General features: G+C 42.1%; 2 protein-coding genes across 2 annotated transcripts; both read left to right on the forward strand.

The window, feature by feature from the left end:
* The first annotated feature begins 115 nt into the window (after nucleotides 1-115).
* tmem127 (transmembrane protein 127) lies at nucleotides 116-2,689 on the forward strand. The gene is made up of 3 exons (XM_084945825.1): nucleotides 116-876; nucleotides 975-1,139; nucleotides 1,233-2,689. Exons 1-3 carry the CDS (start codon nucleotides 639-641, stop codon nucleotides 1,541-1,543), a joined length of 714 nt encoding a protein of 237 aa, XP_084801951.1. The 5' UTR covers nucleotides 116-638; the 3' UTR covers nucleotides 1,544-2,689.
* Nucleotides 2,690-4,049: 1,360 nt separating this feature from the next.
* Nucleotides 4,050-8,668, forward strand: gatd3l (glutamine amidotransferase class 1 domain containing 3, like). The gene is made up of 7 exons (XM_084945826.1): nucleotides 4,050-4,273; nucleotides 4,359-4,411; nucleotides 4,496-4,609; nucleotides 4,700-4,831; nucleotides 4,961-5,053; nucleotides 8,160-8,350; nucleotides 8,435-8,668. Exons 1-7 carry the CDS (start codon nucleotides 4,157-4,159, stop codon nucleotides 8,563-8,565), a joined length of 831 nt encoding a protein of 276 aa, XP_084801952.1. The 5' UTR covers nucleotides 4,050-4,156; the 3' UTR covers nucleotides 8,566-8,668.
* Nucleotides 8,669-11,558: the final 2,890 nt, after the last annotated feature.

An 11,558-nucleotide genomic window follows, 5' to 3' on the forward strand; every position in this document is an offset into this window, starting at 1 on the left:
AATGTACAATGAATGAGTTTAATAAAATAAAGACGAGAATTTTGTTATTGTATGATGACTTTCACTGCCATAGGAGGAGTCGCCAGTAGGTGGGAGTACTGACTTTCACAGCTATCGAGACCGCGAAGAAGAAGAATGGTATGAACAAGGAAGTCAAGTGTTTTCGAGGAAGCCAGCGGACGTTTCCTTTTGTTTTGTCTTTGTTTTTTGTGTATCAAATCGATCGTTAATTTATTAGTGTTGTTAGCTATATTACTTTATAGACGTATGACTGTCGTGTCGGTCGCTGTTAAAGTTATTTTTTGTAACAAAGAAAAACTTGACGACATTTTACGTTTACGAGAAGTTAGCTTTTCAGGCTAACAACAGAGCTAGCAGGCCTGAACGCCATCTGTCCATTGTGTTGCCGTCAGTCAGACACCTGCACTGCTTTTGATTAAACAGCTAGTTTTATGGTCTGTTTTAATTTGGGAACGGATTGAACAAAGGAGCCGGGCCGCTGTCATCAGTCCAGAATTAGCTTTACCGGTTGTCGGTTTTGTGGCTTACTTGCTCGTTACTAGCGCAGTGCTGTCAGGTACACTGACAATAAAGGGAAAGCAACACTATACAACAGAGGACGAGGAAATCGGATTAGGATGTATGCCCCGCCGGGTTCTACTGTCCCTGGAGGCCGAAGGAGGAGAGGGGGCACCTCGTTGCCCAAGCAGCCGGAGCGGAGCCTTGTGTCGGCTCTTCCCGGAGCTCTGTCCATTACAGCGCTTTGTACAGCTCTGGCTGAGCCGGCTTGGCTCCGCGTCCACGGAGGAACCTGTCCGAGACAAGAGCTGGGGGTGTCAGATGTCCTGGGATACATTGACCCCAAGCTTCTGGATGGTGAGGCCCACACACAAGCTCCGTTAAAAACCCACAGTAGCAATTAATCCCAGATCTCACCTATAATGCTCTGTGATGTGTCCGTCTGTTCCCATCAGATTACTGCGTGAACCCGCAGACCATCTTGCTGCTGAGAGTAATCGCTGCCTTTTGTTTCCTGGGAATCCTCTGCAGTCTGACTGCTTTTCTCTTGGATGTGTTTGGTCCCAAGCACCCTGCCCTGAAAATAACCCGCAGATATGCATTTGCACATATTCTCACAGGTAATAATCTTTTTTTCCCTCATGCTGTCTACAAAAAGACAGACAATGTGTAAATTCAATGGTTTGTAACCGTCTCTTTCTGTCTCCCACCAGTGCTGCAGTGTGCCACAGTCATAGGTTTTTGCTACTGGGCCTCGGAGCTGATCTTGTCCCTACAGCAGCAGCACAAAAAGTACCACGGCTCTCTCATATACGTCACTTTTGCTATCAGCTTCTACCTGGTGGCGGGCGCGGGCGGAGCATCCATCCTCGCCACAGCTGCAAATCTCCTTCGTCACTACCCCACTGAGGAGGAAGAGCAGGCTTTAGAGCTTCTCTCGGAGATGGAGGACAGCAGTGAAACATTTCCTGCCGATTATGACATTGCCAATCAATTTCAACCGCCACCCGCATACACACCCTAATGCCACCAGACTCGCCTTGCTAACACCTTTCTCTCTCAGCACAGCTACTTAGCTTGATGGGCAAAGCCCCACTCTTTATCAAATGGATATCTTTGCAAAAATACTCAGTGAACACAGCGTGTCAGTGCGCAGGTTCCTTGAATGACGGTGCTTGGGTGCATGAAAGCTTTCTTTAGTGGTGACAGAAATTTAGAAGCTAATTCTTACTTTCACCACTGGAGTTGTTGGTGAATTGCATGTAAATGGCTTTTAGGGATTTGGTTCTTACATGTAAAGAAAACTAAACTTGCTGGAAGTGCTCAACACGGCTCATGACAATTAATTGATGGAACAACCAGAGCTGGATTGTTTTTGTAGGATTTAGTTGAATGAGCGCTGTCGGCGGTTGTTTTGCTTTTGATCGGACGTGAGTGGAGCTTTGTTTGCGTTATGGTTTTAGTTTGACGTGCTTGCCATTTGTGTGAATTTTATTTCACCGACACCTTACAGATGCAGAAATACACTGACGAGATTCTTTGAACATCTTTATTTTATATAAGATATCAAATTGGACCTCATTTATTGTCTGTGCTGTCTTTTTGTAGTTTTTGCTTTGTTCTTCTTTTCACTAGTTAAGTCTTCGTTGTTCCCTTCTGTACTTGACATAAGAAAACTGTCAGAAATTGTGAGCCAGGTCTTTGGTGTTTTAAAACGAATCATGGTGTGTGTGTGTGTGGCAATTGAGAGAAAGTGAGAAACATGTTTGTATTATTTCACAGTAAGGGTGACGTTTAGTTTAAAAAACACCTCACAGCATCAGAAGTTGTTCATTATATTTCTCGTGTTTGCTTTTGAAAAAAAATTTATTTGCACTTTGTGATTCCCACATGTGACCGTTTCAGTATGCATTTCCAGTGCATGAGTTCATTTGTGTGAAGACTTTAAACTTTGAGTCACAATCTTAACAAGAACATCTCCCACAAGCAGAGGCTTGGACTTGTGACTGATGTTGTGATTCTTGTTGGTTGTGTATTGTTCTGTTGATTCCATAATTTTCTGCATTTGTCCCTCAAACTGTCACTATAACCCCCCTCCCTTCCTCAATTTGTAAATAATGATCATTTATACATTTAAAAAAGAAGTGATCATAATAAAGGAAACCTCATACTTTTGCCTCTCGCTCGTCATCTGTGAATTAACATTGTTTTAATGTGATTTCAGCAAATGCAGCCTGAAGGATCTGCACTGATCTAACAGTGTTGTGACTTTAACGTTCACGTCTGCCTGGGGTATTTCTGGTCTCGTAGTCTAGAGACTGTAGACACAACATGGCATTAAAGAGAGTAAGAGTCTTAAAGTCTAATGGACTTTAGAGGACGTATGGTACGCCTTTTACTGTGAAGAGTTCAGAAGTATGAAGCAGTTTAAAAGCTTGATCCATCCGTTTTCTTAACCACTTATCCATTTGAGGGTCGCAGTGAGACTGGAGCCTAGCAGAGAGAGGCAGGGTACGTCTAAGACATGTCGCAAGTCTGTTGTAGGGCTAACACAAAAAGACAAAGCCAATCACATTCACACAAATGAGTGATTCTGAATCACCATTCACCCTACCAAGAACAGAGAAATCCCATAGAAAAGCCCCATCCGAACGGGGGACTTGAACCCAGGATCTTTTTCAATTCAATTCAATTCAATTTTATTTATATAGCGCCAAATCACAACAAAAGTCGCCTCAAGGCGCTTCATAGATACAGAGAAAAACCCAACAATCATATGACCCCCCTATGAGCAAGCACTTTGGCGACAGTGGGAAGGAAAAACTCCCTTTTAACAGGAAGAAACCTCCGGCAGAACCAGGCTCAGGGATTTGCTGCAAAAAAAAAAAAAGTCCTACTGGCAAAGACTGCAAGGCTTTTCCTGGATGCATAATGTGATCAGTAAACAGTCTTTAAATAATGAGCTAGTGTAGAATAGCGTATATCATGAGGTTAAATTACAGGCTGTCAAGTTCTGCCACACTTCATAAATCAGATTACCTTAGATTACTTTGAACTAGCTAAACGCACAAGATTTAAACAATCCCTGTAATTGAATTGGGACAAAGGAGTAACTATAGAAAGCAGGAAAAAAGGGCTCACTCAGGCATCACTTCGATTGTTGCCTTATATAAAAGACACTGTGACTGTTCTGCCAAAGTATATGTTAGCTACTCTAACATTTTTAGCGTCTGTTCTTCTGCAAGTTCGCTCGTCTGCATCTGTCACCAAGAGTTAAACTATTAAAAGGTCAAGATACTGTTTGGGTTGAAGCACTACATGTTTACATTGCTCTTCAAAGCTGAAGTGTCACTCTGTGGCCAAATGACTTAATCAGATAAATAAACAAGGTATTAATAGGAAAGAGTGTTCATGAGGAGGAGAGTAAGTCAGTCAAGGCGAACAAGAGACGGCTCTTCTCAGAAGACAGAGCTTAGGTGGCAACGTCACTTAGCCCCACTCTACAGGTATATATACGGACAACCTCGTTGACATCAACACCACGACCATTAAAAGTCTCTACGTGGCTCGGTGGTAAAACTGTGAAGTCTTTTTTATTTTTATTTTTCTTCTACAACAGTGAGATTGAAGCTAAATCATGCTGGCAACCAGGGCTTTGCTGTCAAAACAAACGCTGGCTGTTCTTTCTCGCCAGCCTGCCTGCTTTGTGCACCAGGGTGACTACGGCAACTGGGGAAATACTAACGTTGCAGTGGTAAGTGATGCAGATCAGTCTGGGAGAAAGGAGCAGATCCACGGGTGTGGGTGTAGTTGTGATTTGGTGAGTCCATGTGTTTCAGGTTTTCTCAGGATGTGGATGGTGGGACGGTACTGATGTCCATGAAGGGGTTTAGTGAGTATCACTCCTGCTGAGGTCAGGAAATGCACACGACTGAATTAACACAGGCAGATGGTAATGCACCCCTCTCGTCTTCAGCACCATGTACCACCTGAGCCGTAACGGCGCCCGCTTCCAGATGTTTGCTCCAAATCAACAGCAGATGCACGTGATTGACCACATGAGAAAGCAACCTGCCTCTGGAGAGAACCGGTGGGCCTCGAAGATGGGCGCAGTGGGCGTTTTGACTTTGTCTATGGTTACGTGGGTGCACTTTGTGATGAATTCTGTCCATCCCCGCAGGAACATGATGATGGAGGCAGCCCGCTTCAGTCACGGACAGGGAATGACACAAATGCAGGACCTGTCCAAGCTGGACGTCAACAGCTTCGACGCCGTCATCTTTCCAGGAGGCCATGGAATCATCAAGAATCTGTGAGGAGTGCTGACATGTGAAGAAATCACTCTGAGACCAGCTGGTGTAAAACAGAGTTAGGATTAGATACAACACAAGTTTGTATTACATTAAAAATGAACCACTAATTGTTAGTTTTTACTCTTCAGATCCTCTTTTATGAAAGACGGCAAAGACTGTAAGCTGCACGGCGACGTGGAAAGGGTGCTTAAGGATTTCCATCGTTCACGCAAGCCTATCGGGTGCGTATGATCTGAGCAATATTCACTCCTGCAGTACTGATGGAGAATTTCATAAATCATGAGGCCACTTTAAAGACCGCCAGTGAGTTCTGGCACGCTTTAAATCAGATTATGTTAGATTACTTTAAACTATTTAAAGATTTAAACAATCCCTGTAATGGAATTGGGACAATGGAGAGGCTGTAAAAAGGAAAACAGTCAGGCAGTGAATGCTGAGCTGCTGACTGAGAGACTTCATATTTACAGTGTTGCAGATTCTGTTAGTAGTTACTAATATGATCTTATTAGGTAAAAATAATCACATCGCATCCTTAAAATTTGTTAATCATTTCATTTCCTGCGAGTAAAGATTTGCACATGGGAATCTGACTTCTACTGTGGAACAGTGAAACTACAGAGAATAGTTAGTGTGTTAAAATAACAAACCCAGTCGAGAAGAAAAGCTGCATATAATTAAATAAGTGATTGAGAAGATTTACAAAGCGTCTGCTAAAAGTTTCCTTATTGGCTCTCACTGATCAGAGCAGCCAGCAGGACAAGCAGAGTCCTAAGCTGACATCGAGGAACATGAGGGCAGGCAGACCACACAAATCCTACAGTTCAAAGCAGACAGGACAGTCTTGGTACTGACACTCAGGTGTTGTTCAAAAAGGGTTTTTTTTTAAAAAAAAAGGAAAAAGAAAGAAAAAAAATCAGGATCACAATAATCTATGAAAATCACAAGGTTCATGTAACCTCTCTTACTTTAGTGCTTTTTTTCAGTTAATCCAATGCTAATTTTTTAAATTAGCATTGGATTAACTTCATCCTGATCCGGATTCAAACTGTATGAGACGACCAAATCCCGATTGCGCCTGTTCTAAATGGGACTACGTACATTATGACAGTGCAGGGTGCTGGCTGTGGCTTCTGGGTATTCTGAACTCACGTTTTAAATCATAAGATCATAATGATCCTCATTTATGGCGAGAACAGATTTTTAAAGCTGGCTTTCCTACATGAATGTGTACTTCCACTTTTTTTGACTGCTGCACCTCAGATGATTGTGTCATTGCAGGCAGTCCTGATGTATGACAGGGCTGATTTTCTGGTTAGAGAAACCTTTTTTCCCACTTTACTGCAGTAAAACGTCTATACATAGCCTAATGTTTACCTCATCTACATGATCTCTCCAACTGTTGGTTTATTTGATTAATTTTAAACTTTTATTACATTTTCTTCACAAAATCCCCCTAAATTCACTCTTCTGTTGGGATTAGGATAATCCAGATTTTTTTTTTCTTTTTTGGATCAGTAACCCAATCGCACTAAAAAGTTTTGAACGAGGCTAGATTACGTAATGTAATCTAATTACAGAATGCCTTTTTGTCTTTTGAAAACATCCGTTCAGACTGCTTCTGACCGGTTTGGCCTTGGTGACTGTGTTGGCACAAGGGCACTGATGAGGTGATGAGCAGTGGCTGCGCAGACAGGGAACAGGGTGCAGAAGGCCTGGTCAACGGTCACAGGAGATGCGGGATTACAGGAATTAAAGAGTGGAGTTGGAGGCTGAGTAGGGTTAAAAAGTACTCTTGACCGCAACCCAAAGAGGACTAATCCTTTCCTACTGCCATTAATGCGTACAGAGGAGTCGGAGCCATTACAGATTATTTAAAGACTAAAACAGCCATCATTTGTACCCATTCTACCATCAAGAGCAAAGGCCTTCAAATGTTTTGCAAGCTGTGTAATTTGGGAGTGAGTATCACTGTCAAAGTGATGACATGTTTCTATTGCAGACGGGAGCCCTGCTGCCTCCATATAACACCTCCTCCATTGTTCTGTTTTGTCAGAGCTGTAATTGAGTCTTTAAATCTGAAAACGATCTGCCAACAAAACAAGCAAACCTATATTTAGAATCACACCACCTTTCTTAAACCGAGAATTTAGTGCCTGGGGGGCATAATGAGTACTCTGCAATGCGCATCTCCATCCATGGCACAAACCCTCCAGCTGCAGCTTCATGCAGAAAAAAAAAACCTTAGCTTTTCAGTGCCACGATGTCTGACAGGCAGATCAAAAGGTGCAAAGAGGGGCGAGGAAATGTTCAATGTCTGTGAAGACTGCGGCTCGCAGGCAGCACTCTTAAAACTCAAATACCTGCGCAGTGCATTAGAAACTGCTCTCATTTCTCCTGAGAAATAACTGAACAGTGCTTCATGCATTAACAGTATTTAAAAATGTGGGTAGAATAGAGAATGATGTATCCTGTCTGTTAGAGGTGGGTGGATCAATCGAAGTATCGATAGTATTGATACCAATGCTGGTATTGGTATCAGATTGAGTCTGGTAATAGGAACGATACTTTATTTCTGCCCTCTAAGTTTAGTATGTAGCCCAATGAATTGGATTGATGCATTATTAATGAAAACATATATTAAATTAAAGAAATGTTTATAAAAAATCTACACAAAATAAAAAACTTTTGTTTGTCATGGTTATTTTATTTATAGCCTTTAGCACATTTAAACAACTGAAGCTGTGTTTCAGAGACAGGCACATTTACATCCCAGCTCTGAAACAAACCCAGTTTCAAAATACATGAGTTTTTTTGTCTTAACTAATAATTGTAGAAAGTAAAAATGACTGTGACTGTGTTTAGAATTTGCAAACTGATGATGTTTTATCTCATAAATCATGACACACTGCTCTCCCAAACATAAGCTGTCTTTATAAGTTATCAGTATCAGTACTGCTGTCTGCAATGCTGGCCTTGTATTTTCCTGGCATCGGATGGATGTCAACATTTGTAGTATCACAAGGTACTACTGCTTGTCATCGGTCAAGAGTATGGGTATAAATTGCAGATTAAGTGATGGCAAACGTCCACTGAGCTTCTATTCCCTTTTTCCAAATTAAAACTTTGTTTTTGGGGGGCTTTAATTTGCTGTTAAATGATCATATTAATCCAAATCTAGCCACCAGTTTTGTGGTGTCACACCAAATCAGTGCTGCTCTGGGAGAGACTTTCTTTTCTCAGGACTCAGTCTCTCCTGTCTGGCTTACACCAGTAAGTTTCCCACCCTGACTGACCTCAGACAACTGTCCTCTCCTGCTCCTATTTCAGACTCGCCAGCATGGCTCCTGTGCTGGCCTGCCGTGTGCTGCCGAGCATTGAGGTAACCATGGGTTACGAGCGAGACGACAACACCCGCTGGGGAAACTGGCCAAACACAAACATGGTGCAGGCTGTGAAGGGCATGGGTGCTCGCCACAACGTCCGTGAGCCATATATATCCTTTCCAAGGTTTCTGTTCAGTATTAATATCAGTGGAAAAATATTCTCTTTGTCATTATCCTGAAATAACCTCTGATTTGACCTTAACCCTTTCCTTTACGAAGCCTATGTGGATGAGAAGAACAAAGTGGTTAGCACTCCATCCTTCATGTGGGAGACTGACTATCACTATCACTATATATTTGATGGTATTGGAAATATGGTCAAGCATGTCATGCGCATGTCAACCAAGTGAGGTGACATCTGGAGAAGAAATAGTGCTACTGCAAAATATACACCTGTGTACTGTGATGAATTCTTACCTGAAACAATAAAAAATAGTTTAGTAAAATGGCAAATGCTGTGTGTTGTGTAATCTTGTTTGGTCAATATGAGAGCTAAGGATGGGGTTAAAGACAGCGACTGAGAAATCCACTGCGCTTCCTCAAAATAACAAGTCAGAGTTTTAATAGCAAGTGTCCTCTTTTGGTACATTTGTGCTCTTAACTGCTGATTTGGGAGCATGAGAAAGCACCATCACAGCTACTTCCACCAACTTAACAGATAAACATCACATGGAGAAAATATTTAATGGTTTTGATCCCAAAAAGTGTAGATAGGATCTACACCTCGAGTGTAGGCAAAGTCTAATATTGCACAAATACCCCGACATTTTAAGTCCTTAAATCAAACTGTCATTCAGCTTTCTGCAGAACACTGCCTGCACTCACAATAGTTAGTCATGTAAAGAAAAATAATCTTGGGAAAAACTGGGAACAAAGGTAAGTGGCAGTTAGTGTCTGTCAATCAAAGCACTTAGTTAACTGATCAGCAAGTGTGAGCTTCTCTGTAAATGCAGACATTTTGTCAGTTTGCTGGTTTGGAGTATTCAGGTGTGTGTTAAAATAATCCCACAGTGTTCCCAGGAGTGACATCCCAGCAAATTCACCCCAAGGTCAGACCACGCAATGCTGAGAAAAACTGGGAAAAACCCAACAGCTACATCAGACTCTAGAGACCTCAGTTAGCTGATCTAGTCAGTCGTTAATGTTAAAGCTTATAACAGTATAATTACAAAAAGATTGAACAAGTAGTGGAGATGCCTGGCCATGTTTGTTAAAGAAAAAAAACAAACATCAGCACAAACACCTCACACCATCTGTCAGGCACGGTGGGGAAGCGATAATGATTTGGCCACAAGACCTGGGCACTTTCTATAAGACCTCCACAAAGTCATGCAGAAAACAATTACTTCATGCCATTGCTGCTTAAGATGGTTCTGCAAGCTGCAAGTAAGTAGAATCTAACAGAGCCTCTGAAATACTTTTAATATGAAAGATAAAGCTGACTTTACTTTGTGTCATTTTGAAAACAATGGCAGCCTCATACCTACAGGTTTGCTATAAACAAGCTTTGGTAACACTTTATAACATGGCCCATGACTAAAGGTGTAATTCCTCTGTATTTAAACAGAATATGAATTTATTAGGGCCCGAGCACTGACAGTGCGAAGGCCCTATTGTATCTGCTCCGTTTATTATTATTATTATTATTATTATTATTATTATTATTATTATTTCGGCAAATGAATCGGCCTTTTGAGGGCCTAAACATTCTCAAAAACTCATGAAATTTTGCACACGCGTCAGGTCTGGTGAAAATTTACGTATTTTAATGTCCTCAGACATGGCCAGGGAAAATTGGCTCAGTAGCGCCACCTAGAAAAATGAAAAACGCGAGCCCCCCGTGTGGGTATGACCTACATGTATGAAATCTGGGACACATGTGTACCATGCCGAGACGAACAAAAAAGTCTGTGGGCCCATTGACGCAAACCCAACAGGAAGTCCGCAATTTAGAAGTGAAGGTGACATTTTGGCTCTAATTTTGCCATTTCCATGCCTCGAACTTTTTCGAACTCCTCCTTGGGATTTGGTTGTATAAGCTTCATCTTTGGTCAGTGTCAACTACACAACTGGGCCATCTTAAATTGCGGAGCTTTTGAGTTTTCACAATACCGTGAGGCCGTGGCGCCACGGCGAATTTCGATGACTCGCCATGAAAATTTTATTGCCTCTCATTCCATCATACATTGTCCGATCTGGACCAAAGAGCACACATATGATAAGGCTCCACCCCTGAACATTTTTCAACTGCCATATTTGACATCAGGGACAGCGCCACCTAGTGGGAACAGGAAATGTCATGTTTTACACTTTGGGGTACAGTATTGTGATGGGTGACATCTGCAGCCTCAAATTTCTCCAGGAAAGCCTTAAGGAGTTGGTCTTGGGTTACAGTGAAAACTGTGACTTTTCGCGAAAGGGTGTGACCCCAGCAGAATGGCGAACTTTGATGTCTCGCCATGGAGAAACAAATTAGTATAACTCAATGAAATCCAGTCTGATCAGAACCAGACTTTACAGGCATGATGTCAGACCCGCCCTGAACAGATTGATGTGCCCATTGTCAGGAATATGCAGAGCGCCACCTAGTGGCAACAGGGAATGTCATGTCTTTCACTTTGTTGTACTGATTTTCACAGGTTCATCGTGGACACCTCAAAAGCGGTGAATATTAACATGAGTCCCTCGTGATGCTTCAGTGAGAAAATTGTGACTTTAAACTGAACGGCGCACCCTGGTGGCAGCGCAGTTCACCATGAAAGATGAAGTGGCTTTTGAGGGGTTTGGAAAGTTTATAGAGGCTTTAAATTTGGCACACACCTCCAATGTGAAGAAGGCTTTGTTGTTATGTGACCATTTTCCGTGAATATCCCAAAATGGCTCCACAGCGCCCCCTACAAAATTTCAAAACATCAGCCCCTGCTCTGTGTTTTATGTATGAGTCTGAAACCTGGTAAGCTTATAGGAGATATTAAGATGTACAAAAAAGTCTCTTGGAGCAATATCCCAAATCCAACAGGAAGTCAGCCATTTTGAAATTAATGTGTAATTTTGGCGACATTTTCCCCTCTTTTCAGGCACTGTACTTTGACGAACTCCTCCAAGGGATTTCATCAGATTGGACCGATCTCCTGTGCGTGGAATCTAAAGACCTTTGTGATGTTAAATTGCGAAGCTTTTTACGTTCAAGGAAATGGGGTGATCATGGCGGCATGTGGAGTTTCAGTCACTCGCCAAAAAGCAGTAATCTGCTGTCACTCAAAAACACAATGTTCAATCTCTCCCAAACGTCGCAGGCATGATTAGACTCGAGCTCGGAAATGTTTGTTATGCCATTTGTCAG

Source organism: Perissodus microlepis, chromosome 12 (genome assembly GCF_051167445.1).
Source record: "Perissodus microlepis isolate ML-2025 ecotype Zambia chromosome 12, ASM5116744v1, whole genome shotgun sequence".
In the NCBI taxonomy this organism is placed as follows: Eukaryota; Metazoa; Chordata; class Actinopteri; order Cichliformes; family Cichlidae; genus Perissodus; species Perissodus microlepis.

Excerpts from the sequence above, each read along its gene's own strand:
- tmem127 (XM_084945825.1), top strand. The coding sequence starts at position 639 with ATGTATGCCCCGCCGGGTTCTACTGTCCCTGGAGGCCGAAGGAGGAGA. Across the intron at positions 877-974 it reads TGACCCCAAGCTTCTGGATG|ATTACTGCGTGAACCCGCAG; the intron begins GTGAGGCCCACA and ends TGTTCCCATCAG. Across the intron at positions 1,140-1,232 it reads ATTTGCACATATTCTCACAG|TGCTGCAGTGTGCCACAGTC; the intron begins GTAATAATCTTT and ends GTCTCCCACCAG.
- gatd3l (XM_084945826.1), top strand. The coding sequence starts at position 4,157 with ATGCTGGCAACCAGGGCTTTGCTGTCAAAACAAACGCTGGCTGTTCTT. Across the intron at positions 4,274-4,358 it reads GAAATACTAACGTTGCAGTG|GTTTTCTCAGGATGTGGATG; the intron begins GTAAGTGATGCA and ends CATGTGTTTCAG. Across the intron at positions 5,054-8,159 it reads CGTTCACGCAAGCCTATCGG|ACTCGCCAGCATGGCTCCTG; the intron begins GTGCGTATGATC and ends CTCCTATTTCAG.